General features: G+C 45.5%; 1 protein-coding gene across 18 annotated transcripts in view; it reads right to left on the bottom strand.

Moving 5' to 3' along the window:
- The window catches only part of OtopLa (proton channel otopetrin-like a), a 74,048-nt gene that overhangs the window by 11,751 nt on the left and 38,503 nt on the right, over positions 1 to 23,794 (bottom strand). The window contains exons 1-4 of one of the 18 annotated variants that reach the window (XM_076368219.1): positions 4,107 to 4,288; positions 3,949 to 4,011; positions 1,090 to 3,631; positions 13 to 252 (exon numbers count right to left, since the gene is read on the bottom strand). The exons of 7 other annotated variants lie outside the window; for them this stretch is intronic. In XM_076368219.1, the coding sequence (XP_076224334.1) occupies positions 13 to 113 (101 nt within the window). In that variant the 5' untranslated portion in view covers positions 114 to 252; positions 1,090 to 3,631; positions 3,949 to 4,011; positions 4,107 to 4,288. Of the gene's footprint in view, positions 1 to 12; positions 1,021 to 1,089; positions 3,632 to 3,707; positions 4,289 to 9,289; positions 11,465 to 23,794 lie in introns of those variants that run through there. 10 more of the 18 variants (XM_076368218.1, XM_076368217.1, XM_076368215.1 and 7 more) reach the window with 10 other exon arrangements.

Consider the following 23,794-nt stretch of genomic DNA (forward strand, 5'->3'; position numbering starts at 1 on the left):
TATAATCCTCACCGTGATTTTCGGACAATTTGCACACGGCTACCGTGCACTAACGTGTTGTTCCCGCCCTTGTTTACATTGTTCTCCATGAACGGCACTATTTCCACCTCCATTGCGAAGTTTGTTTATAGTGATCGCAGATGTAGAATGCCTTTTTAGGGTTCTTCCTATTTCATCTCGCGTGACACGGAAATTGTTCGTTAGTTCGAATTCTTAGTTATATCGTGGTTATTCATATGGATTTCGCAGACACTGTAATAATTGTGCTTAATGGAATACAGTAGTTTCACTTCGATATCAGATTTAAATTATCACGTGCAGACTTATATCGCATAAACATCTAGTCTACGATGAATTTATTGAGAATGATATTGATCAACAATACCCCTAATGACGACAAACGAAGCGATTCTAAAAGAAACAAATAAGTTGGACGCACAGAATTAAGATTTCCCACGTAACACTTCGTTCTCGATGTAACGGAACATGAAAATTCGCCGCGTATGTAAATCCCGTGTCTGTTCATGACCTACCGTTTCTACTTCTTACGTGCGTGTCTCTGAAACTTTAGAAGTCAATTACCTCGTGAACGAAGTGCCTCAGCGAAAACCTTCATTGCATGTTGCGAACGTATCTTTTCATGTAGAATCTTTCCACGGTTGTACCTTGACTTTGAATATCCCCTGGACAAGCCTTCCTTATCTTTACACGAGAAAAATACCAAATTCCACGTGTAGCTACTTTTCCAATCAAACCTGCTTTATTCTTCTACATTACATTTCATCGATATAATACAATCTCTGAGCTTAGATTCTATTCTCACAGAAAGTTACGAAAGTTCAAATAAAAAAGATTAACAAAGACTAACACCACAAACAAATAATTATCTACTAATATCTCACGAACAAATACGTAACTATCGTCTAATCCTCCATCAATAATTCTTGCGATTATTCAAAAAACTTACAAAATACAATATTTTCCAGCCACTATTATCTCTTAACCCTCGATCGCCAAATCTTACAAACAAATACGTAACTATTGCCTAATCCTCCATCAATAATCCTTACAATTATTCAAAAAACTTACAAAATATATTTTCCAGCCACTATTATCTTTTAACCCTCGATCACCAAATCTTTCATTTAACGCTCCAATTAACCAAACTCTCTAAACTAAACTCTTCAAACAATCGATCGTTAAACTCTCTCACGAAAGGAACTCCCTCGCAAGACAATCGAAACCTCGATAATCCGAACGCAATCGTCGCACCGCGCCGCGTGAATGGTTCGTTCAACTCGCAGTCAACAACACAGCGCGACTATCTTCGATTATTCGCGAGCGCGAACTACGGCGGCCTGGACAAACGACTCGATCCACCGGCACGCTATTTTCGTGGTCGGCCCGCGAAGCACCGCACTTTTCGATTTTTACTCTCCGCCCGCTAATTTTAATTGCACCGACGTCTCCTCGCGACGACTCGCGGCCCGTCGATCGTTCGCGCGGCGGCTCGCGTCGCCTCTGAACGGCGAGCTCGGCTCGAAATCGGTCGGAAGTCGCGGCGTTTCGACGCTTCGACGTCTCGAGCGGCACGAAACGCACTCGTGCACCAGCAGGAGAGCCCGGTTGCTTTTCTCGTTAAAGGTTAGGTCGCGGAATCGATAATTCAGTGTTGGGGTGCGTGACGCGGCGCGCCACGCGGATTACGTACCCCCTGGATTAATCGCGCGAAAAATCGGAGGTTTTTCTCGTGATTTTCCTTCGTATCGCCGAAGGAATAATCGAAGTAAGAATCGAGTCGCTTAGACGCTAATGCGATTCAGGAGATCGTTTGATTATCTGATTTTTGTCAATTTTAATAATCTGAATATGTTGTGTAATGATTGTAGGAGTCGAAACCTTAATTTTCTCAATTTTTGGTTTCTGGAGGTAGATAGGAGTTCGAGTTTTCTTTAGTTTTTGGGAATTTAGTGATTTAGTTTAGTAATTGAAGTATGAAGAGAGTAATGAAAGTCGAAATTTTGACTCTTTTCATTGTGATTAGAAATCGGAAAAATCACCAATGGACACGAAAAATTTTGTTTCTATAATATTTTACATCGCAAACACAATAATGAAGATAAAAGAACAATTTCTATTTTCTTCGGGTTTGTTTCTAAATCTATCTAACTTAATTATCGAACGAATCACGAATTTGACGTTTCTTTCGTCTTTTCCGTCGCGAGAACGCTAACGAAAACAACCACAGAATTTTGATTTTCTTCCCTCCCGGTTTACGTTTCGAAACCGCGAGAGCGACGCAGCGTCGCGACGTCTGCACGCGGAGTAGAATCAGGGGCTCCGCGGCGCATGGTGCATCTTCGTCGAGAAGGGTTTAACCACCCTTTGTCACGCGGGCATTTCAGGGGTTGGGGCGCAGACTTTATTGTGTTCCGCACGAGCCGGTACACTCTTGTCAAGCAGTTTTTTTCCGCCCCCTTTCCTCTCTTCTTTTTTCCTTCTTCGATGATTATCGCGCTGCGTTCGGGATCTCGCGCGTACAAACACCGGTTCCGTGGATATTTTCGCGCCTCTCACCGTTGGCATTTCGACTTCCTGTTTTCCGGGCCAGCGTTCTTTTTAAGAATTTCGCGGTCACTGTGTCGCGCGACCCGGCCGCCCGTAATTTCTCTTTGTCGAAGCTGTGCGCCATCAAAATTGGGCAGCGACGCGATTAATCAATTAATTCGTTTTCAGCTAAATTCCACCTATAGACAACAAACGGGTGCTTCGTATTTTTATTAATAACATTCTCCAGTGAATTTCACAAATACTTCAACTTCAGTGAAATTCGAAGCCTGAAATATCAAAAACAACTGCGATAAAACTGACAAAAATATTAAAAACAGCCAACGCAGTAGTTGTTTATTTTCATCTAATCTTCTCGTTAACTATTTCCATGTCCCCAACTGCGTTTCGTTCAAACTATCCGAAGCACCCCTATACCAAATTCATCATTCGAACCGCAACTCCTTTGTCCCGAGCGGGACAATCGCTTCAAACCAGAAACCTCAGCGTCCCCTATCTCCTTTTATTGTCCCCGAGCAGATAACCATCCTCCAGGATTGACGCGAGAAGTTCGAAACTTTTTTCGCCGAAAGATACTCTCGTCGAGATGGCAAGGGTTAACGGCGCCGGTACGCCCGGCGAAATTCCGGGCGCTCGGATCGGCGACGGGAGGGATGAAAGGACAGTTTCGGAAAAGTTTCCGCGGCGACGCGACTCGGCGACAGGAAAAAAGCCGGCAGCGCGCGCCGATATGGCCTTTTTTCTCCACTTCTGGCGAAGTAAAGCGGCGAGAAGTGGAAACAACGCGATGGATGGCACAGACTCCGAGCGAACCGGGCTGCGACCGGTCGATATTTCGAAGTACCTACTTTCCGACGCTGGTCTTTCTCTCCGGTACCTGGCCCTCTCGACTCTCCCTCGCCTCATCTGTGTGTTCTCTCGTCGAATTCACCCCTTCCTGTCCAATCACCGCCGTATTCTTTCCCCCGGCAGGCTTTGAGCCGCGCGATCGTCGATCAAACCAACGCAGAAATTCGTTTTAATATCCTCGCCGTTCACCGTGGATATTCATGCGAATGCACATCTTTACAGAGAGATAACACACTGATTTCAAGCAACAACTAAGGTTTCGCCGACGCTTCGTTCCTTAGAATAATCACCTTTAGCGCGTTGGAGTGTATATTGGCAGACCGAGCGCATTAGTGAATTTCCCAGCAATACTTAGAATTCTTGAGAAACACGTGGTTATTCTTATCGTCATTATCATGTTACATACAATACATAGAATACTACATAGTTACAAAATCAGTTCAGAACGAATTTCTTTCAAAAACCTACTAACAGCCCGCTGCCGACCTCCAATTCGCAGGAGTCCTCACGCAGAGGACCCTATTTTCTTACCATAACTCAAGTTCTACGATCAAATCTTCACCACGGTATCTTTCTCCTCAATCCCTAGTACCTCTAAAACTCCAGAAAGATCGATTTCAAGGAATATCTATTCATACAGATCGATTTTCCAGGCGACAAGCGCCATGGAACGGACGCAGACAATGTACCAGTCGAAGCGTTGCGACTCCCATAGAAAATCTCCGCGGTTCTATTTCGATAATTGGCAAATGTTGACGCGAGTCGGAGTCGGAGAGCTTTCACCGAGCACGTTTCCGCGTTATTTTCGGCGTGCGGCGCCTCGAAGCACGGATTGTTCGCGCGAGACCGTTCCGATGCGTGCAGTCAGGCTCGCGAGGCCGCGCGATACTGTCTTGTCCGAGCGCGTCCAGGCCGAGCGAGCTTCGCTTTCAGCCTGTGTTAATGCAATTGCGACTGCGACTGTGTAATTCGAGAAGGTATCGCCTGGCCGTGGTGCGCGTATACACCCGGCGTATATTCCTGTTATACTTCGCCGCCCGGTCGATATTAATAAATTATCAATCCCCGCGAAACTGGTTCGCGCCATTATCCCGCGATCGATGCTGCTCCCCTTAACGAGCTTTTTTTTTTGTTATCCCAGTTCTAGGTACTCGAATCGGTTCAGAGGAAAAGTTACAGCCGCGTCAGGACCACTTCTTTTAGTCGATCGAGTCTGACAGCGGTTTTTGTACTCTACAGGCATTATTTTCTAGACTCTTTCCTTTTTTTATTAGAATGACGATTATTGGGAATGAAGAATTCTGCTGTATTTATTCTTCACAGAATGTATATTAATTTAGTTGTGTTTGAGATGATGACTTTTTGTAGAATTGATCCGAAGTACTTGGTTAGCAACGAAGAAGGATAATTGATATACTTTGGGAGATGGCCTTTGTACGAGGAGAACCGCTTTCTTTTCGTATTATGATTACTGGGACACCCTATGTACACCGTCGTTCGCCAGATTCATATCTTAACTCGTCAAATAAGGCCCCTTAATCTGTTAACTGGAGGAGACCGGATCGCCTTCTGTGCTCCACTGCGTCTCTTAATAATTTTTTAATTTCAACCGCGCACGGTGATATCCTTAACGCGGTGAATGAGATCCTCATTGATTTGTTATCTCGGATATTACTACTGAAAACCTCCGGAAGCGTCTATAGTGTGTTTGTTAAGAGTCCTTAATAAAATGTCCACGACCGTCAATCCTTTAATCGACGCTCGACGCGTTAAATATGGAACACCGAAGTCGATAGGACTGTATATATCCGTAGACCAACGGAAACTCTAAACATTCGCGGTGTAGTTTTAAATCCAGTTTCTCGTGACCGTTTCTCATGACCTAACCCAGTCATGAAATTTCAAGAAAAAAGTTGCGGCTACCGGTATCAGCTCGGCTCTGGAGTAAATCAAGACGAAAGTCTTGATCGTCGAGCTAGAATGATCCCTTCACAAAATATCCCTGATTACTAGACTTCGAATTTTTATGCGTCTATGGGGAATTCGAAAGTGTAAGATTGCAACGAATGCAATGCGATGAGAACATCCAAAATGCACTGATTTTTACAACATTCGTTAAGAACAATTCTCCACTATAATTCTGTTTTTCTAATAACTAAAATCCATTGGTCGATTCAAAATCTTAAAAATAAAACATTCTTCATTTCAAATTTCCGATTTTCCAAAATCTATCTAAAACAATTGCTCTGTTTAAAATCTCCGATTTCCCAAAATCTATCTAAAATAATTGCTCCATTTCAAATCTCCGATTTCCGAAATCTATTTAAATAATTGCTTTCATATCTCCGATTTCCCAAAATCTATCTAAAACAATTGCTTCAAATCTCCGATTTCCCAAAATCTATCCAAAACAATTCCTTCAAATCTCCGATTTCCGAAATCCATCTAAAACAATTTCTTCATATCTCTGATTTCCCAAAATCCATATAAAACAATTCCTTCAAATCTCCGATTTCCCAGAATCCATCCAAACAACACTGTCACCTGAAATCTCCGATTATCCAACCTTAAACTCCCATAAAGATCCACACCCGAAAATCAGTCGCACCCACGAGGCAGCTTTAAAAGACAAAGTAAAAAGAAGGGAAAATATTAAACAGCCTATCGTCGTCGGCGGCCTGTCTCGAACGTAGCCGCTCGATATATCGAAGATAAACCGCGCCCCCTCCTCCCAACACGAAATACAGTTCTCGCTCCATTTCCTCGATTCTTTTCCCGAGAATGACTTCCATATCGCGTTCGCGGCCGCAACCTCCGCTCGGCTTGGCTGTCCCTTTCAGTCGCGCGCGCGCGGGGCTGTGTACGTGCGCGAGTGCATAAACTCGGGGCTGCATATAATGCACACTAGACGCAAGACGCTTCACAGCCACCGCGACAGCTAACGAAGTGCGTCGCGAATGGAGAACGCAGACGAACACCCCCCTACTTTCATCCCCCGGGCCCGTTTCCCCCCGCCGGTCCTCGCCGTCCCTCGCGGAACCCTTCGCTTCCCATTCCGGATCGGACATAAAAGGCACCCGCGCAGAAAGGGCCGCGTCTAGCGAAGATGATATTCTATGGGCAGCCTCGAATGGGGATGTTTTTTTCGAGGGAGAACGAGACCGACCACCTATTTTCCGCGTTCCTAGGATTTTCATGCGCGAACTGCGCTCGCGGTTTGAGCGCATTCATCGGATGCTTATTTCCGACTCGACTCGCTCCCTCTTGTAGGATTGCAACGGTTTTAATGAATTGTGGCTGATTGTTTTCTCTCTGTGTTGCTGGATTTATCGTGTCACTGGTTTCTGAGGATTTATGGAGTCTCGTATTTGGGTCGTGATTTATTTAATATATTTACGTGGTTTCTTAAGGGTTTATGGATTGAATTGATTCTGTAGGGTTAGGGGTGAATGGTAGTTTGGTTAAGTTCTTGTTGATAGGATGATAGGGGTATTGTGATTTTTTTGTTTTATGTAATTTTCAAGGATCGGTGTTTAGGGATATTCATGGGTATTTATAGCCACTGCAGTCGTTGAAAAGGTTTCGCTTCTAAGGGCTGAAAGGCATTCCTCGGAACATTCAGTCCTCAGCGATCTTTACACAGCGCACTCACCTATTTATGAGGCTTAACGAAAGTAATTAACTCTCGGCTGGCCTACATTTTCTCGAGTGATGTCAACGGTAGTGCCATTTCGATCGAATAATGAATAAACAGCTGGACGAGTTACTTCTGTCGAGTTTCTCTCGTTCGAAATTTACTGAAACTTGTGTACATTCGAACGCTTAATGCACCCAAACATTCGTCCAATCAGTGGCTCTCATCGTGCTCGGAAAATGAATTGACGCGAATGGCACGATATTTCCCCGCATCCGCCGAAACGCGTCGAGCCGGCACAAAGGGCGGAGAAACGAGGATTAAAAAATCCGTCTATACTAACGTTTCATAGTGTGCAGCATGGAAACCTGTCCCGGGCTTATCCAACCGTTTCACGTCCCGTTCCTGCGACACGTAAACGCGACACATGTGCCATTCGATCGAACGGACATATTCATTCCATCTCCGACGCGTTCTGCGTTCTATTCATGGTACAAATGCATCTCGAGGGCGATATCAAATCAATTTCAAGGAAAGTGAATTCTACGGACTGGAAGTTATTACTGGATTATAATTAGATTAATTATTATTCAATTATAATTGTCTGTAACTAGATATTTCCTGTAACTTTGGTGATTATGCGAAGTTTTCTTAGTACATTTGATTGCTTAAGGATTTGAACTCTTTGATATAATGCTGCCTTGTTGTCTCAGGATTTCCTAATTAGCACTTAAAGTTGCTATTAGATGGCTTGACTATTTCAATGACACAAACTGTATAATACGATTTGATAGTTCTAGTGTCAAGCTTTCAAAACATTCCTCTGCCTTATACTTCATTCACCATTTCTCCAATATTTATCAAATCTACCGTCTAATTATCAGATTGTTACATCTGTATACAATTTCAAACCTTCAAGTATACAAATTACAACAGAATTGCAATAGGAAATCAGTTTTCCCAACGAACCCAGTAAAACTAACTTCGTTTCGCGTACTTCGTGCATGTTCTCCAAATCTCGCGTTGGAAGTTTCAAATTTCCTATCAAACTCACTGTCTAATTATCATATTGTTTCATCTATATGCAATTTCAAACCTTCAAGTATACAAATTACAACAGAACTGCAATAGGAAATCAGTTTTCCCAACGAACCCAGTAAAACTAACTTCGTTTCGCATACTTCGTGCATGTTCTCCAAATCTCGCGTTGGAAGTTTGAAATTTCCTGAAAAATCCGTAGTCAGCTCGTCGTGCGTTCCGGAATCGGGCGGATACACGGGATGCCCGCGAGCCCCGCGTCTCGGCCCAGTATTCGTCGACGCGTTATCGGAATTCCGGAATCGATATCCGTTCCCCGGCGTTCCCCGCGGGACAACGGACACTTTCGGAACGCTCGGTGTTCCCCGCGGAACGGAACCGTTCCATTTACCCTCGAGCGGAGGGCGGCGCTGCGCGCGCGGGGCGCAGAATCCTCGGCGGAATTCGACGTCGGCCTAATTACCAAGAGGCGTCGATCGTCGCACGCGCCTTCCACCCTCTAATTACGGCCGGAACAGTCCGCGATTGTGCCCGCGGCCACCGGACAAAAGCACCGGCGCAAAAGAAACGTCCGACCGTTCGTACGCCTTAAATAGTAGCCGTTCGTTAGCGCGCGCATTAGGCAGCAGTTTCCGGTCAAGTGGCGACTTGACCTACTCCCGTTGTTCCCGGTATAATTGCCGCGAGGAAAGCGTAACGTTTGCCTAATAGCGAGCGTTGATGGAGCGCGGTCCGCGGGAGTACGCTTGCGTCGGGCTCCGCTTCCCGAGGCAGTGAAATATGTATGCTCCGCGAACGAATTATGTCCCGTTTCAACGTTGCGCACCGTGGGATTGTGTAAAAGATGCAGCAGAAGATGGAATAGCGGTTATTCCAAGAGAAATTCACTTAATCATACAGCTGTCTCATCTGGAATCAACCGATGAAATAAATTGCTATCTAGATTGGGTAGTTTAGAGTGAACTAGTTGCTACTTAACTGATTAGACAGTCTCCATTAAGATAATTACTATCTCATGAAACATTACGAACGTTAATTATTCGATGGAATGGTTCGTAAAACCGAAGGCTTCAAGTGAAAAGCTTCGATCGATGGAATTAAACGAATGATAAAATCGCTAGAGGATAGGTTTCACGAGTTTCCCCAGTTTCTCCTAGAGTTTTCGGGGTGTCTAGGTTCTAACTTCTATTCCGCGCTTACTTTTTCGCCGGGGTGGACCGCACGTTCTTCAGCTCCATCTCTTTGTTCGCCGCGTTGTTCTTCTCGGCGTTGTCCTGCGCGTTCGGCGACGAGCTTTGCGGGTTCAGGGGCCTGGTCACCGGAAGCGTAGCCGTGTTGTCCGCCGCGGCCGCCTCTACCTCCACGGTGGCGACTTTGCAATCACCGCCACCCACCATCGCTGATTCCATATCCCCTCTGACGGGCCCTAACGATCGTCAAACGTTCACCTTCGCGAATAATTCGGGGAAGAAATGTCCTCTCCCTTGTTACCACTGCGAGAACGAGAGACCGCGACCCGAACACCGGTTACGCCACCGCCGCCATTTTGGCGAACGCCTCGAGCGGCCTTCGGACACGATCGAACGGAATACAGTGGCTGGCTGCTCGATCCTCCCGCCTCGAATGTCTCCGATGGCTCCCGCCGTGTCTCGGGGACGATTAATTCAGAGGGGACGTCGACGGAGCTCGGCGCGATCTCGAGCGGACGCGCGCGGATGATCCTGCTCGGCCGGACTCGGAGACACCATTTCCGAAAAGGAGGGCAGCAGGCGCGAGTCAAAACTCTCGCCCGAATTGTTGCTCTCTGTTTATTCGATTCCCCGGATCACGCCTGCGCGCCAACCCCCTTCGAGTTTTTCGCTCGCCGAGAGGAGTACGCGGGGCGCACCGACTTCTGCGCGACTCGGTGATAACGATGTCGAAGGCGATGGGGATTTAGAGCCGCTGGAAGCTTCGGCTCGCGGGACGAAGAAACTGAAGGTGGAAAGATCCGCGTCAGCTTTTTTAGGGGATGAACGTTCAGCGTGAGGATCGGTGGGATTTCAAAGATGAAAATGCTAGCCGAGGTCGTCTAACAATGTTCTATCATCGGAATATTATTCAATCTTCCCCGATATTATCCACGATTCGTCGGCGTTACCGATTTTCCAACTTTATTCATTTCCCGATATCACATTCTCCGATATTCCCGAACCGTGCCCAACATTTTCCAATACCGCATTCCCGACGTTACCCGATACTACCCTACATTTTCGAACGTACTCCAATATCGCCGATCCTCTGCGTCCCAAAGGAATTCCTACCCAACTCCGAGCAACGGCGGGCAACTTTACCGTCCCCCTGACTTTTCCCTCGCGGTGCAACCCTCCCGACGCCGGCCGCGGCCCGTAAACAAGAAAAATTCGATCTTACGTAACGGCGGGCGGGCAACGTTTACCTCGGGAGCCGGCTGGAAAAACTCAATAGAACGAGAAGAAGCTCGGCGGATTCATTGAACCGGACCACGGAGCACAGGGGCGGCCGATAGTCGAACGCCGCGGGGATCGAGCGTCGCCGCCGACGTCGAAGACGAAGGGGGCGAGCGGAGACGCCGTCCGAGAGGAGGGACCCGGGGCCAGGCCCCCAAAGCTTTTCCTCTTCCCGCCTGTGATCCCGCGCACTTGGTCCAGCGAGCTAATGGAAAATCCCGTGCACACGACCGAACCCGGGGAGGATCGAGCAGTAAACCGGCCACTCTCTCTCGCTCCGCTGGCGGCTTTCCTCGCCACGGGTCGCCGGCGAACGTTGCCAACCGACTAAACCGGACCGCGTCGTCTCTCGCGCGGCGGCGGCGGCGGCCGCTAAACGCGTCGCGTACACCCGGCGGTGTCGCGCGGCCGTCGATTCCCTTCGAGCCGAGGAACGGCGAGCTCACCTTGCTGGAGAGAGGTGGTTCGCCGAAGGTTCTCGCGGTGACTGCACCCAGGGTTCGGCGGAAAAGGGTGTAAAGCGTAGAGACGGAGAAGGGATGGAGGACGGAAGGTCTCCGGCGCGAGATAGAGGATACACCGACGCGGGAGAGGGGTTGACGGCAGGGGGCGGGGGGCAGCGGGAGAATAGAGCGGGATAGATGGACCAACGGATAGGAGTCGCGTAGGAGTGGAGGATAGATAATAGAGAAAGAGAGAGATCGTTGATGAGGCCTGTGTCGAAAGAGGATAAAAGATGGATCGAGAGATGCTGTGGTAGAGGATAGAGAGAGATAAGTAAGAAATAGAACCAATGTGGGAATAGAGGATGGAAGAGGATAGAACCTAGAAGGCTAGGAACAGAGAAGGAAGATAGTATGTATCAGAGAGAGGGAGGGGGAGAGAGAGAGAGAGAGACCGAAAGGGTGTCTACCTTACGGCAGCCGTGGGCGCGCAAGGCGACTAAGGGTTAATCCGTGCGTAGGAACGACCCGAACGAATCGGCGACGGACGGACGGACGGACGGGCAGACGTTCGGCCGAGTGAGATGGACTATGTTATCGGAGCACGGATGAAATGGGGGTAGAATCACGATCGCCGCCCCCAGCATCCCGGAGACTGAGGCTGGCCGGGAGGTCTCTTCCCGGGCAGCGGCAGCTTCTTGCACAAGCGCACTACGTGCCACGGGGCTTATTCACTCTACATCGTCCCGTCGTGCTTCCTCGCGCGTCCCTTTCCCGCTTCCGGCCCTCCACTCCTACACCCCCGCGTCGCGGCTCGTTTTTTTTTCACTCCGGCTATCTTGACTCTCCTTCCACCCCGAGTCCTTCTACTTCGCCCCCTTCCCTCTCGGTCCCTGTCTTTTTCACCCCTTTCGCTTCGGTCCTCCTCGCGCCTTGATGGTCCTTCTTGCTCAACCTTTCTGCCCCCCGTCGCCCCCCCTCTCTTTACGGGCGTCCTTCTCCTCCGTCCCCTACCCCCGCGCCACTCCGGCTACCCCTAGAGCATCGGAGCCGTGGTCTCCTCGCACAACGGCGGGGTCCAACGAGAATCCTCCGCTATGATTCCTCTCTTCCACCCTCCCGCCCCTCGCGGCCGGGTCTACCTATAGCCAGGGAACCCCCCTTTTGTCCCATCGGAATCTCTCTCGCGTCGCGTCATGAATTTTTTCTGCCCGTACCATCTACGTGTCCCCGTTTTCCTACCTTTTAATTTCCGCCGTAACCGCGGGGAGACGGAGCTCGGCCGCCCTTCTCCCTCGCCCTTCTGCTCGCCGACCGAAACGGTCGGTCGGCTTCTCCGCTCGACGATCTTTCAGACCCGGCTCGATTTCATCCGCGCGCGACGCGGAATCCTCGACGTCTTCGCGGAATCGAACGCGAACGCGGTTACTGGGTTTCTCGAGGCCGTTCGCGGCCGTTTCGATTCTAGCGTTCGCCGGGTCGCTTTAATTCTACGGGCGAAAGGGGAGGGTTTGTTTTTAGTTTGTTGCGGCGGTCGCAGGGCTCGCCTCGTTGGCTCCGGCGCGGTAATTCTACGGTCGAACGGCGCAGGGAATTTTTACTCTTGTAGAGCCGGATATTGGATTTCGTTCGGCTTTGTTTATACGCTGCGCTGAATTCTTGACGTTCGAAATTCTGGACTCTTGATTTACGCGGCGATACTCTACGCGTGTGTTCGTTTTGCGCGAATGAAGATCGTGGGTGAAGTCGATACAAGGGGAAGAATACTGGAAATAACAGCTAGTACGTTTCAGTTTTAGATATATTTATTTCGAATAGCTTAATGAAGAGGGTTAATGAAAAATTAGTTCATACACGGGACGAGAGGAATCAACATGCTCCAACTCGTTCCAAGGAACATAGCATCCGTGTCCACGGGGTTCAGTAAACAAAAGCTTCTAGGGAAATATATCATCTAACCACGTGAATGAAGATCGTGTAGAAAACTCCATCGTAAATCAAGGATCAGGTGTATCATACTACTACATCCGAACCAATTACCAACCTGTCACATTAAAGTCTTACAAATACATCAAACTTTCAATCCACTAACCTTCAGTAAGCAACGATACTGAACAATAAAAGAATCTCCTAATTCCCAAAATCATCTTCGAACCCTACAACCGAAATCCACAAGCACCCCTAATCGTCCAAAATCCTAACCCAGATACCCAAACAAACCCTCGAGAACATTTCGATATCGACTTACATCACTCGCAGCTTCAATCTCTCAATGATAAGAGCGCCTCTCCCGCTCAAGGCTCATTGTCCTATTTTTTCTGTCCGCGAGCCACGGAAGCGGAAGCCAGGACAGGAATTACTCGGTCGCGAGACCCACTCCGACGTTCTCCGGCCGCGCTCATTCAGACTCCTCGATGATAAACGGTGAATAAATATTCAGGTAACGTCCTCCTTCCATTTATAAACCGAGCCGCGCCGGGTATATTTAAATATCCTCTCGGATGTCTATTCCCGTCGAGCCGGACGTGGCGGACACTGAAGACGCGGCATCGATGCGTTCACCTGCCGCCTTTGTGGCGCGGGTCTCGCCGTTGGGGTGCAGTTACCGGGAATCGGTGAAGCACCCTTTCGCCACCGCTCGTCCTGCATCGTCTCCGGCGAGCTTTCAACCACCTTCGACCCCCCGCCCTCCGGCCGTCTTTTGTCTACGCGAAAATTCTTCAACGGTAAACGCGTGCGCTATCGCGGATTCTTCTCCGCGAGCGTTACGCGATCAATTCCCAGGCGGAACGCTCGCGCCGCACAGCCTCTGGCCGACCCGCTCGATAGACGATTCATCGAATTTTATTCGAGTCGATTCTTCTCGCTCCTGGCACGTCTCCTTCGTCTATCGCGATAACGGCGTTGCTTACGTCTGGGGTGGGTTCAATGGAAGATTGAAGTTTCGATTGACACGTGTGAAATGATTCTTAGATTTTCTGTGTCGCGCTGGATCTGTGGGATTGGTGGGGGATTGCGAACCCGAGGAAATGCGAGATTGAAGTCTGGATTTATAAATGGGAAATGATTTTTCAGATTTTTCTGTGCTGCGTTGCATGCGTGGAATTTGTTTTTGTGGGGATTGTCGACGTGATATGGGGAATGTTGAGTTACTTGGGTTTAGGAGATTGGTTGGTTTGTGTATTGTGATGGTAGTGTGGAATATGAAAAGGTGATGTTTAATGATTGATAGTGGACGTTGGTTCTAGTATGAACGTTTTAATTACTCGAATGAAGGGAATATTTTGAATAGAATAGTTTGCTTGAATTAAATATGGATAAGAGAAGTTATTTGATTAATGTATTCGTTTCGTATATATTTCTCTCTAGTGATAGAAGTAGGATAGCGAAAACGAGCTCGCTGTGGACGCGTTAATAAACAGTCGAATTAGCAAGAGTCTTCTTTGTCGATGTTTCGCTGAGCACACTTCGCTACCCCTTTTCGTTAGGAGCCAGCCCTTTATTGACATAGGTTTCGCGTTGCTTCTGGCGAACGAGAACGAGAAGAAGGTAAGAAGTCAACAGAGCTAATAATTACAATGCGAAGTGTGCTTTTAATTGCACTGTAAGTATCTGGAGCAATTTTTCACGATGACGTTCAAGCAAGCACGCATTTCATTCTGTTATCTCTTTCGTGTAATATAAATGCGTTCGGTTTCAAGCTCTACAGAATATCGTAGTAAATCATTGAATGGTTCACGGAAGAGAGTAAATCTAGCGTAAGCGGTTCAAGGACATAAAAATCGAACTATTCAACAGTGATACGCGGTTGTGGTAGTTCGAAACGGGATCGGTTCAGTGCCTTTGGAGAACAATAAAGAATTCTTATTGCGTTAGTATCCTCCATAAATCTAGGAACTTTATTAACCTGTTAACCAAGAGGACGGGTTCAATGATGCTTTGTATTTTCGTATGCGAAGTATAGTTCAATGACACTATTTCGTATCATTCAACGGTACTTTAATAATTACAGCACAGATAGCTAAAATGCTCAACAATCCCAATAGAATTTAATATCCTAAGTGCATTACCTAACCATCAAATTGACACCAGAAAGAAAATAATATTTACTCGAGTACTAAACAAACTCCAATTCATCCTTCTTTCACACCAAACTTTATTTCATCCTCACCAACCTTCACCAAAAGAAACTAATACTCCTTCAAATTCTAAACAAACCCCAATTCACCCCTCATTCACACCAAACTTTATTTCATCCTCACCAACATTCACCAAAAGAAGCTAATATTCCTCGAAATTCTAAACAAACCCCAATTCACCCTCATTCATACCAAACTACTCCATCCTCATCAATCTTCACCAAAAGAAACCAACATCCCTCCAAATAATATTCCCAAACAAACCCCAATTCACCCGTGATTCACGCCAAACTCTACCTCATCCTACCAACCGTCGCCAAAAGAAAGTGCTCGTCAAATCCATACGAAAGTTCACTTCGTTCCGCATCTATGCCCGACGCGGCATGCAGCGCAACACCTGTACACCCTCTGGCCGGCACTCGGTGTCTCGAAGCGTTTCCAGGGGCGAATCGCGGGCCGGTTCCCTCAACTTTTTAATTCCATCAAGTAGCGAGGAGAGGGCTTCCCGTTCCCGTGGAAGTTCGCGGACGGGAAGCGTCTCGCGCGCGCACATTCGGCCGCGTTCCCACGGGAGGATCCGGAACACCGGTGGAGGTGGTGGTACTGAGAGACCTGGCCGGGGGTTGGGGGCGGAGGTGTAGGTGGGCGTCGAACCGGCGGAGGCGGGGGAGGGCGATATGCTCTGTGGTTCTGCGACCCACTGACCCGCTCGATAACGCTGGCAACCGAGGTCAGTAACCTTAGCCCGCCACGAAATTCGCGAGCGCGTCGCGACCCTTTCCGAGCCGGCTGACTGGAATCGACCCTTGATTACGATTGCGATCCGGGATTATTATCTTTCATTCCCTCGAAGATTCCCGGCCTCATTGTGTTCCTCCGTCGTCCTCAATCTTCGATACCGCGGAAAGAACCACGATCCGAGGCGCATCGGAGGCTTCTACGTGCAGAACGCTTCGTAAATCGAGGCACAACAGGTACCGGATTGAATCTCGATGAAGAAATGTGTAAGGGAACCATTACTCTGTGTTTCTGACTCGTTGCACCTTAATCTAAGGTGCACTGAAGGGTTCAAGGTACCGAATGACTTATAAATCGAGGTACAACAGGTACTACAGCTGAAACTGTAAGGGAACATGAGTGAAAACTACTCAGATCATATCTTTAAATAATGTGATTCATTTGAATCTCTTCCCTTGCACTTCTCTACACTCTTAACACTAGAACTACTGCGGATTTAAAACGATTGATATGTAATCCCTATAAAAATTGTAACAATAAATTATTTTCGGTTTCTTTAACCCTTAGCAATTTTTATAGTATTCCTAACGAAAATGGAAAATGCTATAACATTTCTTAAATCTTTTATTTTCCTTCTTAGTGCAAAATTTGAATTTCTGAAAAATAATTGTAGGGTAGTTTCTTTAAGATTCATTAAAATATCTATCACTCCTGGTGCAATATTGGAGCCTACAGAGTTCAAAGTGTTAAACATTCATTATAGTATTCAAGTGAACCTATTTATTTCTAAAATCATTTCAGATATTCAATGCTTTTAAGATACCAATAATTCCAAAACAAAACAATCAGTCCTTTTGACTAGTACAGTAGTTCTAGTGTTAATCGCCTAATTGAGACTACTAAAGTACCCCTACATTTAATAAGAATCTTATCAAAACACGTCTAGTATTCTCAAAATCGATCGTCTCGACGGCGAAACGTATTGGAGAACAGTATTCTACATCCTCGGCTCTGCTTTCCGTGTAGAATCATCCCCCAGTCGTTCGCGCCCCAATCTCAGGAGTGTTCTATGTGTTTCAGCGTCTTTTACGTTTATACGGTGCGCTTTGCATGGGAATGGCGAACGAAAGGAGCCACGGTGGCCGTGGTTGCGTCACGCAAACGAGTTCCAGCGAACCTAACAGTTCATCCCCTTCGCGCGCTCCAGTCCGCGTAGACGACGAATCGCGGATCGATCCTCGCGCCGCGTATGGTAATGGATTTCCAGGGTTGTTTTCCTGTTCGGAGGTCGGTGACCGGTTGGCAGTCCGATGATCGAGATGCTTGGCAACCGTCCACCGAATCTGCCGCGTCGCTCTCGATTATATAGTTTTTCGTCCCCGCGGGATTCCTTTTTTCCCCACCGGTCCCCTTCCTTTTTTTTCGACGTTCCCTCTTCTTTTTTTTGGATTTTTTTCTCGCTGTCTGGCCGACGAGCCTCGACCGCGAGAAACGGCGGTCCGCCTCGGGCGCGAAATCACCCTCGATTATTCCGGTAATCGGTTCGAGTGATCGCGTGAGGATTATCTCGATGCGACTTGTCACGCGATAGCCTCGCGCCGGGAAATTGTGTGTTTTCCTTTCTTCGTTTTTCCTCCGTCGCAGGCGGCTGGCTGCGGACCGAGTTCCTGCATTTGGGAAAATTCGGCCTGCGATGTTTTTCCGCGACCCGCCCTTGCGATCTATTTTTGGGCCTCGCGCGCGCGATGTTGACGCTAGTCGTTTCTTTGGAATATTCACTGGAGATTTCGAATGTCGAGTGGAATTTAGAAAATTCGTGCTAAATCGACGTTTTGTTGATTCTGACGCGTTTGGTATTGTGTCATTGAAGAATGTGATTATATTAGCCCTTTGCACTCGGAAGTTTTTCAGTAGAAATATTCATTTTCTGATGAAATATAGATATTGTTTGAAACTAATTTAAAGAGAATTCATAGATTAATTAAGCGACAAAGCGACATTTTATTTAAATATTTCACACTGCGAAATATAATTTTAACTTGAAATACTGAATATTCAACTTCGTAGTTTTGCTGTATCCAATCAAGTGACTGGGAGTCACCTTTCGAGTGCAAAGGGTTAATATTTCAAACTTTAATAGAGTTCAGTTGAATACTCCCCCTGCGAGTTTTCAAGGGAGGCTACAGAGAAAGAAACTCATCAAACATATAAAAATAACACAAAACAGATTAGAATTTAGAAAACACGAAGAAGCAATACGAAAGGGTGCAAAATTTAGCAACCCCGAGGAAGACGGTGTACGAGGTAATATATCGCCAAGGGAGGCTACAGAGAATAAAACTCATCAATGATCTAAAAATACCACAAAATAGAATAGAATTTAGAAAACACGAAGGGGTGCAAAATTTAGAAACCCCGAGGAAGACTGTGTGCGAGGTTATCTATCGCCAAGAGAGGTTAAAAAGAATGAAACTCATCAAACATCTAATAATACCACAAAACAGATTAGAATTTAGAAAACACGAAGAAGCAATACGAAAGGGTGCAAAATTTAAAAACCCTGAAGAAGACGGTGTCCGAGGTAATATATCATCAAGAGAGGATACAGAGAATAAAACTCATAAATGATCTAAAAATACCACAAAATAGATTAGAATTTCTAAAACACGAAGAAGCAATACGAAAGGGTGCAAAATGTAGCAACCCCGAGGAGGACGATGTGCGAGGTAATACATCGCCAAGGGAGGCTACAGAAGATCGCTGAACGGTGGCATTAACGAGCGGCGATCGCGTTCCCAGCGATGATCTGGATCAGGTCACTGATACGGCGCAATACCTGCCCGGTGCTCCCAGCAGCGGATTTTTCTGCGTGCTGTAATATCGCGTTGCAAGGATTGCGACAGGCCAGACTCACGCACACCGAGTATTGATTTCGAGTCCCGCTGGCGGTGCTGCCGCGATTCCGCGTCTCCAGAACTAAAACCCCCGGCCGAGGGCTCGGGAAGGGATCACTCCCGAAACTTCGTTCTCCCGTGAATTCTATTTAAAATCCTTCGATGAGAATTCCCCGCCGCGCGCCGCTTGAAATTTCCCCCCCTCCGGCCCCGCCGCGAATATTCTGTTTCACGCCGGAATATTCGAGTAATCTCTTGATAAAATTATTAAATTCTGGAACGCCGTTCTCGCGGAAGCTCTTTTTCACAGTCGCCGCTCGGGGAACTTTTAATGGGACACTGCGAGTATCGGGCGATGGTGGAATTATACAATCGTCATTTTTTCTGCTGTAATTGCTGCAGTTATTCAAACGCTTCCGCGGGGAGTTACCGAATGTAATTATTTATTAAATTAAGTTTTCTGTTTTCAAAAATGTTACACAGCTTTATATATATGTATGTAATTATTTAGTACTATGTATTTAATTTTATATATATATTTTTTTTAGAAATTTTTTAATCATTTTCCTTAATTCCATTTGTTTTAATGTCGGTTGTAGTTTTAACATTTTTCCCCCGTTCCCCGCATGAAAAGGCGGCTTTTAAATAATTCTTATAGCCATCTCGGTGTTCCGCCGAAAAATTCTCTCGCGTCCCACTTGTCGTTCCAGGTCAGAACGCTGCGGATCGTGTCCCTTGATTTTACAAGACGGACAACGTTCTCAAGACGAAGAAAGTAAACTCGGTTAACAGGGTGGCGACAACCGAGTCTCTGTGATCCGGACGAGCTGTTTTTATTTTCCCGTGGAACTAAAGAGCTGCGCTCGGCAATATTTGAGGACAGCTGCTCGGGATTCGCAGCTCCGCTTCGTTCCGATTTCTGCGATCCTTTTAAAGAAATTCGAGGCTCTTTAGCGGCGTTTTTGCGCCGCGGGAACGCGGCTTTGCCTTCTTCGGATGCGCCTCGCGCCATTGCGAGCGGAGCTGAGGGAAATGTAATCCGTTTGCATACGTCTGACGACGATTTCAGTGAAATAACTGGTTCCGTCGCGAATTGTCTTTAGTATGTTGGCATCGCCGGTGATCTATCATTGAAATTGCGGCGATTAAGGTGAGATTTGGGTAATAACTGCAGGTAGTTACTTGGAGTCGAGTCAAAACTCCATTTTGATGATTATTCTTAGTATGTAATCATATCACGTACCAATGATGCTGATTCAAACAGTTGATGGAATAACTAATTTTCGATAACTCTGAATTGTCATTAATCTATAATTGAAATTGAAACGATTAAAGTGAGATTTAGGTAATAACTGCAGGTAGTTACTTGCAGTCGAGTCAAAATTCCATTTTGATGATTATTCTTAGTATGTAATCATATCATGTACCGACGATGCTGATTCAAACAGTTGATTGAATAACTAATTTTTGATAACTCTGAATTGTCATTAATCTATAATTGAAATTGAAGCGATTAACATAAGTCCCGATTCCTATTTAATAATTAAACGTTACTTGCAATCAAACAAAAGTTGCACAATCATCAATCTCAATATAAAAGTACATTATATTTTCCCCAACTTTGTACAAGTTGCGCCAAGATGGCGCGAGTATTAAGAGAAATAAATCTCGGCGCGCGATCTACGATCCAAACGAAATTCCGTGACTAATTGCCAAGAGTATTGCGCGGTGCCCGTGCGTCTTCCCTCGCGTTCCTTTTCCGAAAATCGAAGTCAAGTTCGCGCGTTAATCACCCGACATTTACGAGAATGAATGGAAACCGCGATAGTTCATTCTAGTTTCATAATCGCGGGAACTTTCGAGCATATTGCGCAGGCCGAAGGTGTCGCCGCGGCCGCCGCTATCTAGAAAATCAATTTTATTACCCACTGAGTCGTAAATCGCGGTTCTATAGGATGATAAATTTAATTGGCGACGCTAAATTGTGTTGTTCGAAAGTTTTAGTGTTCGCGCGAGTAAGGTGAACGGTAGCGAGTGGATAGAAGATTGTTACGCAGCTTTGTCGCGTAATTTTGCTCGAATATTATTAAAAAATACGACGATCCATTTATTAACGCCTCAATTGTTAGATTTTCATTTATCGTCTGAGGTCGCCAGAGAAACAGTATTCTGTACACTGATTAACAAATGAACTACCGAGCAGTAAAATTGTTTTTTGAAATTTTTCTGTAGAAACTATAACGCAACTATTGAGAATTTATTTGCAATGTAGTGTATTGAATGAATTTCTCCAGTGATTTCTCAGAGATCCGTTAGCTTTTGAATAATTGCAACAAAGAAATCATGAATAAGTCATTTCGAGACATCCAGCGGTTCTAGTATTAATACAAACTAATCAACAATATCCTCGGAAACAGGTTTAACGTGTTAAGTGCTACGCTCTCTGAATTTAGGTGACACTTGCAGTTCCCAATGGGACGCATCACCTGAATACAAACGACAGACCACTAATTTCAACTAATCCGAGCAGCCAGTTTCACAAGATAGCCGAGCACCTAGTGACCTAATGTAATTCGTCGAAATTCGAAAATTTCTTGCGACAGTCACCGTGATAATCACCTGACACTACTCATCGAGCAGCCAACAGGCTGCAAAGAACAGCTTGTTGAGCATTCTGGTCAACAACGGACGCGAGACTTAATCTCTGATGTTGAAGCTAATTAATAATAGAGTTGAGTTCGGTCTCTAAGCCTCTGAATTATTCACGCGACTCCTGCAAGGAAACACCGATCCGTTTCAAGCGAACTTCGAAATCAAGTGTTCTGCTGTTGAAATTTTAAAACATTCTGAAATAACAGTCACTTTGCTCTGCGAATAACTCAATTATTGAATCGACTAAATTAATCATTCATAACAAACTGATGAACCGTTCCAGTGTTTTCAAGCTTCACCATCAAAACACTAAGACAACTGAAAAATCGAAAACCTCAAGATTACTCTCGTACAATTCCAAATTTTCACAATTTTAGCATCTCAATTATAATCTCTCGTGTATAATTTAACTGTAATCTCTTCAAATCTTTTAAACTGAAACTGATGAACTGTCCCAATGATTTCAAGCTTCACCATCAAAACATTAAGACAACTAAAAAATCCAAAACCTCAACATTACTCTCATACAACTCCAAATTTTCACAATTTCTACAATTTTCGGGATATCTCAATTATAATCTCTCGTACATCATTTAACCACAATCTCTTCGAATCTTTCAATTTTCGTTTCCTAGGGTATTAACCGTTTTGCCAAACGAGTGGTTCAATTGATAAAATTTCATTCCGTCGGCGATCGTTTCGTTCGACGGTCGTTTCCTCCGTTGGATCGTCGATAAATCGTCGGCCCGGATCCTGAAATAAACGGCGCGCGTACACGCAGACCCACCGCCACCTATAATAAGCTTGTTGCCGGTGCTCTGCCGGTGTCCGTCAGCTGGCGGTATCGTAAAACGCGAAACCGGCACCGGTCGAGTGACTCCGTTCGCTATTTTCGCTCGGCCGAAAAGGGCTACCGGGAAAACTCCTTCGCGATAGCGGAAGCTCTTCTGGCCTGCGTGACGATAACGTTTCTACCACGTGCCGGCTGTACGGCTACTTAATACGCGGCTCGAATACAAATTATATTTAACCCGTTCGCGTACTATTTACTTTCGCTGCTAAGCTCGCGTAACGTTTTACTATCGACGATTTTTCATTCTACTTTCAACGGAAGTTCCACTTGGATAATACATTGTTAATAGCAATGAACATTGACGTTTGTTAAATTCATTTAGAAATCTTCGTTACGAGTTTCAGTATTCTATTGTTTTCTTATTTCGTAATTACCGATGCCTTAAGAGTGTTAATATTCGAAATGGTTTGAAAAATAAATAGCTTTGATGTTATACGAAGAAATGAGGAAAATCTGTTGTTATGACTTTCTTATGAGAATTATGTATTAACCACTTGCGCTGAGAATGAATTCAGAAATTTGCAAAGTCTCCTGCGATGAATTTTGTTCTTACCTATTCTACTCTGATATGTACACTAATTTTGTTTGTCAATCATTTTGTATAGAGTGATACTGAAAGAATCTGTGAAAGACATCGTTGAGAATTTTGGAATAGAAACGTCTCGACGTGGCACGTCTTTCCAGCGTAAGTGGTTAATCGTGTTAAATTTACAGTTATACTAGTGTTAACTGTGGAATTCAAATTAGAAAATCTCTCGTATTGCGCAATAAGATCAACGAATGACGAGCACACGCTTCGAACGCAGGATAAGTGCATCTACTATGTATTAAAACTGAAAATCGAAGAAAATGAGAATGTTTATTCGAAAGAACTAGTATCACTTTGAGCTTGAAGATAACGTGTATACACGTCAAGCTCCGTTAACTGGTTAAACCGGACAGTGATGGAAGCAAACACGAGCGATACGTGTGTCAAATATAGCCTTGTTTGCTCGTGGACGTTACACAGAGTTCGAAAGAAAGTTTCCACCCTTTAGAAGTTCTGTATCGGAAGGGTTCGTTCGGGTGTAGCTTAGTTAAGGGGCGAAAAGTTTCGTTTTTAAGTGTGGAATTGAATAAGGTATGCTGTTCTGGTTGGAAGTTTCGGATTATGCCGCGGATCGCTGGTATTAGAGATGTAGCTGTTGAATCAAGAAACTTTACTCTGCAAGAACTGAGGAGAACAGGTTACTGTTGCAAGATAAGAAGATTATGTATATCTTATGGATTAGAATTGCTGTTAAACCTGATAGACATGTTGTTAGAGATTTACATTTCACTATTAAATTATTGCTACAATCTACTTAACTACCTACAAATGTTAATCATAGTTTCATTTAACTTATTTTCCATTCCTTAGTTTATTCAGTCTTATTCTCCATTCTCAGAGATCTACATTTCCTAAGAAGTCCCATAAAATCTATTAAATTATTGCTACAATCTACTTAATTACCTACAAATGTTAATTATAATTTCACT

This window comes from Nomia melanderi, chromosome 6, assembly GCF_051020985.1.
Source record: "Nomia melanderi isolate GNS246 chromosome 6, iyNomMela1, whole genome shotgun sequence".
NCBI classification, from domain to species: domain Eukaryota; kingdom Metazoa; phylum Arthropoda; class Insecta; order Hymenoptera; family Halictidae; genus Nomia; species Nomia melanderi.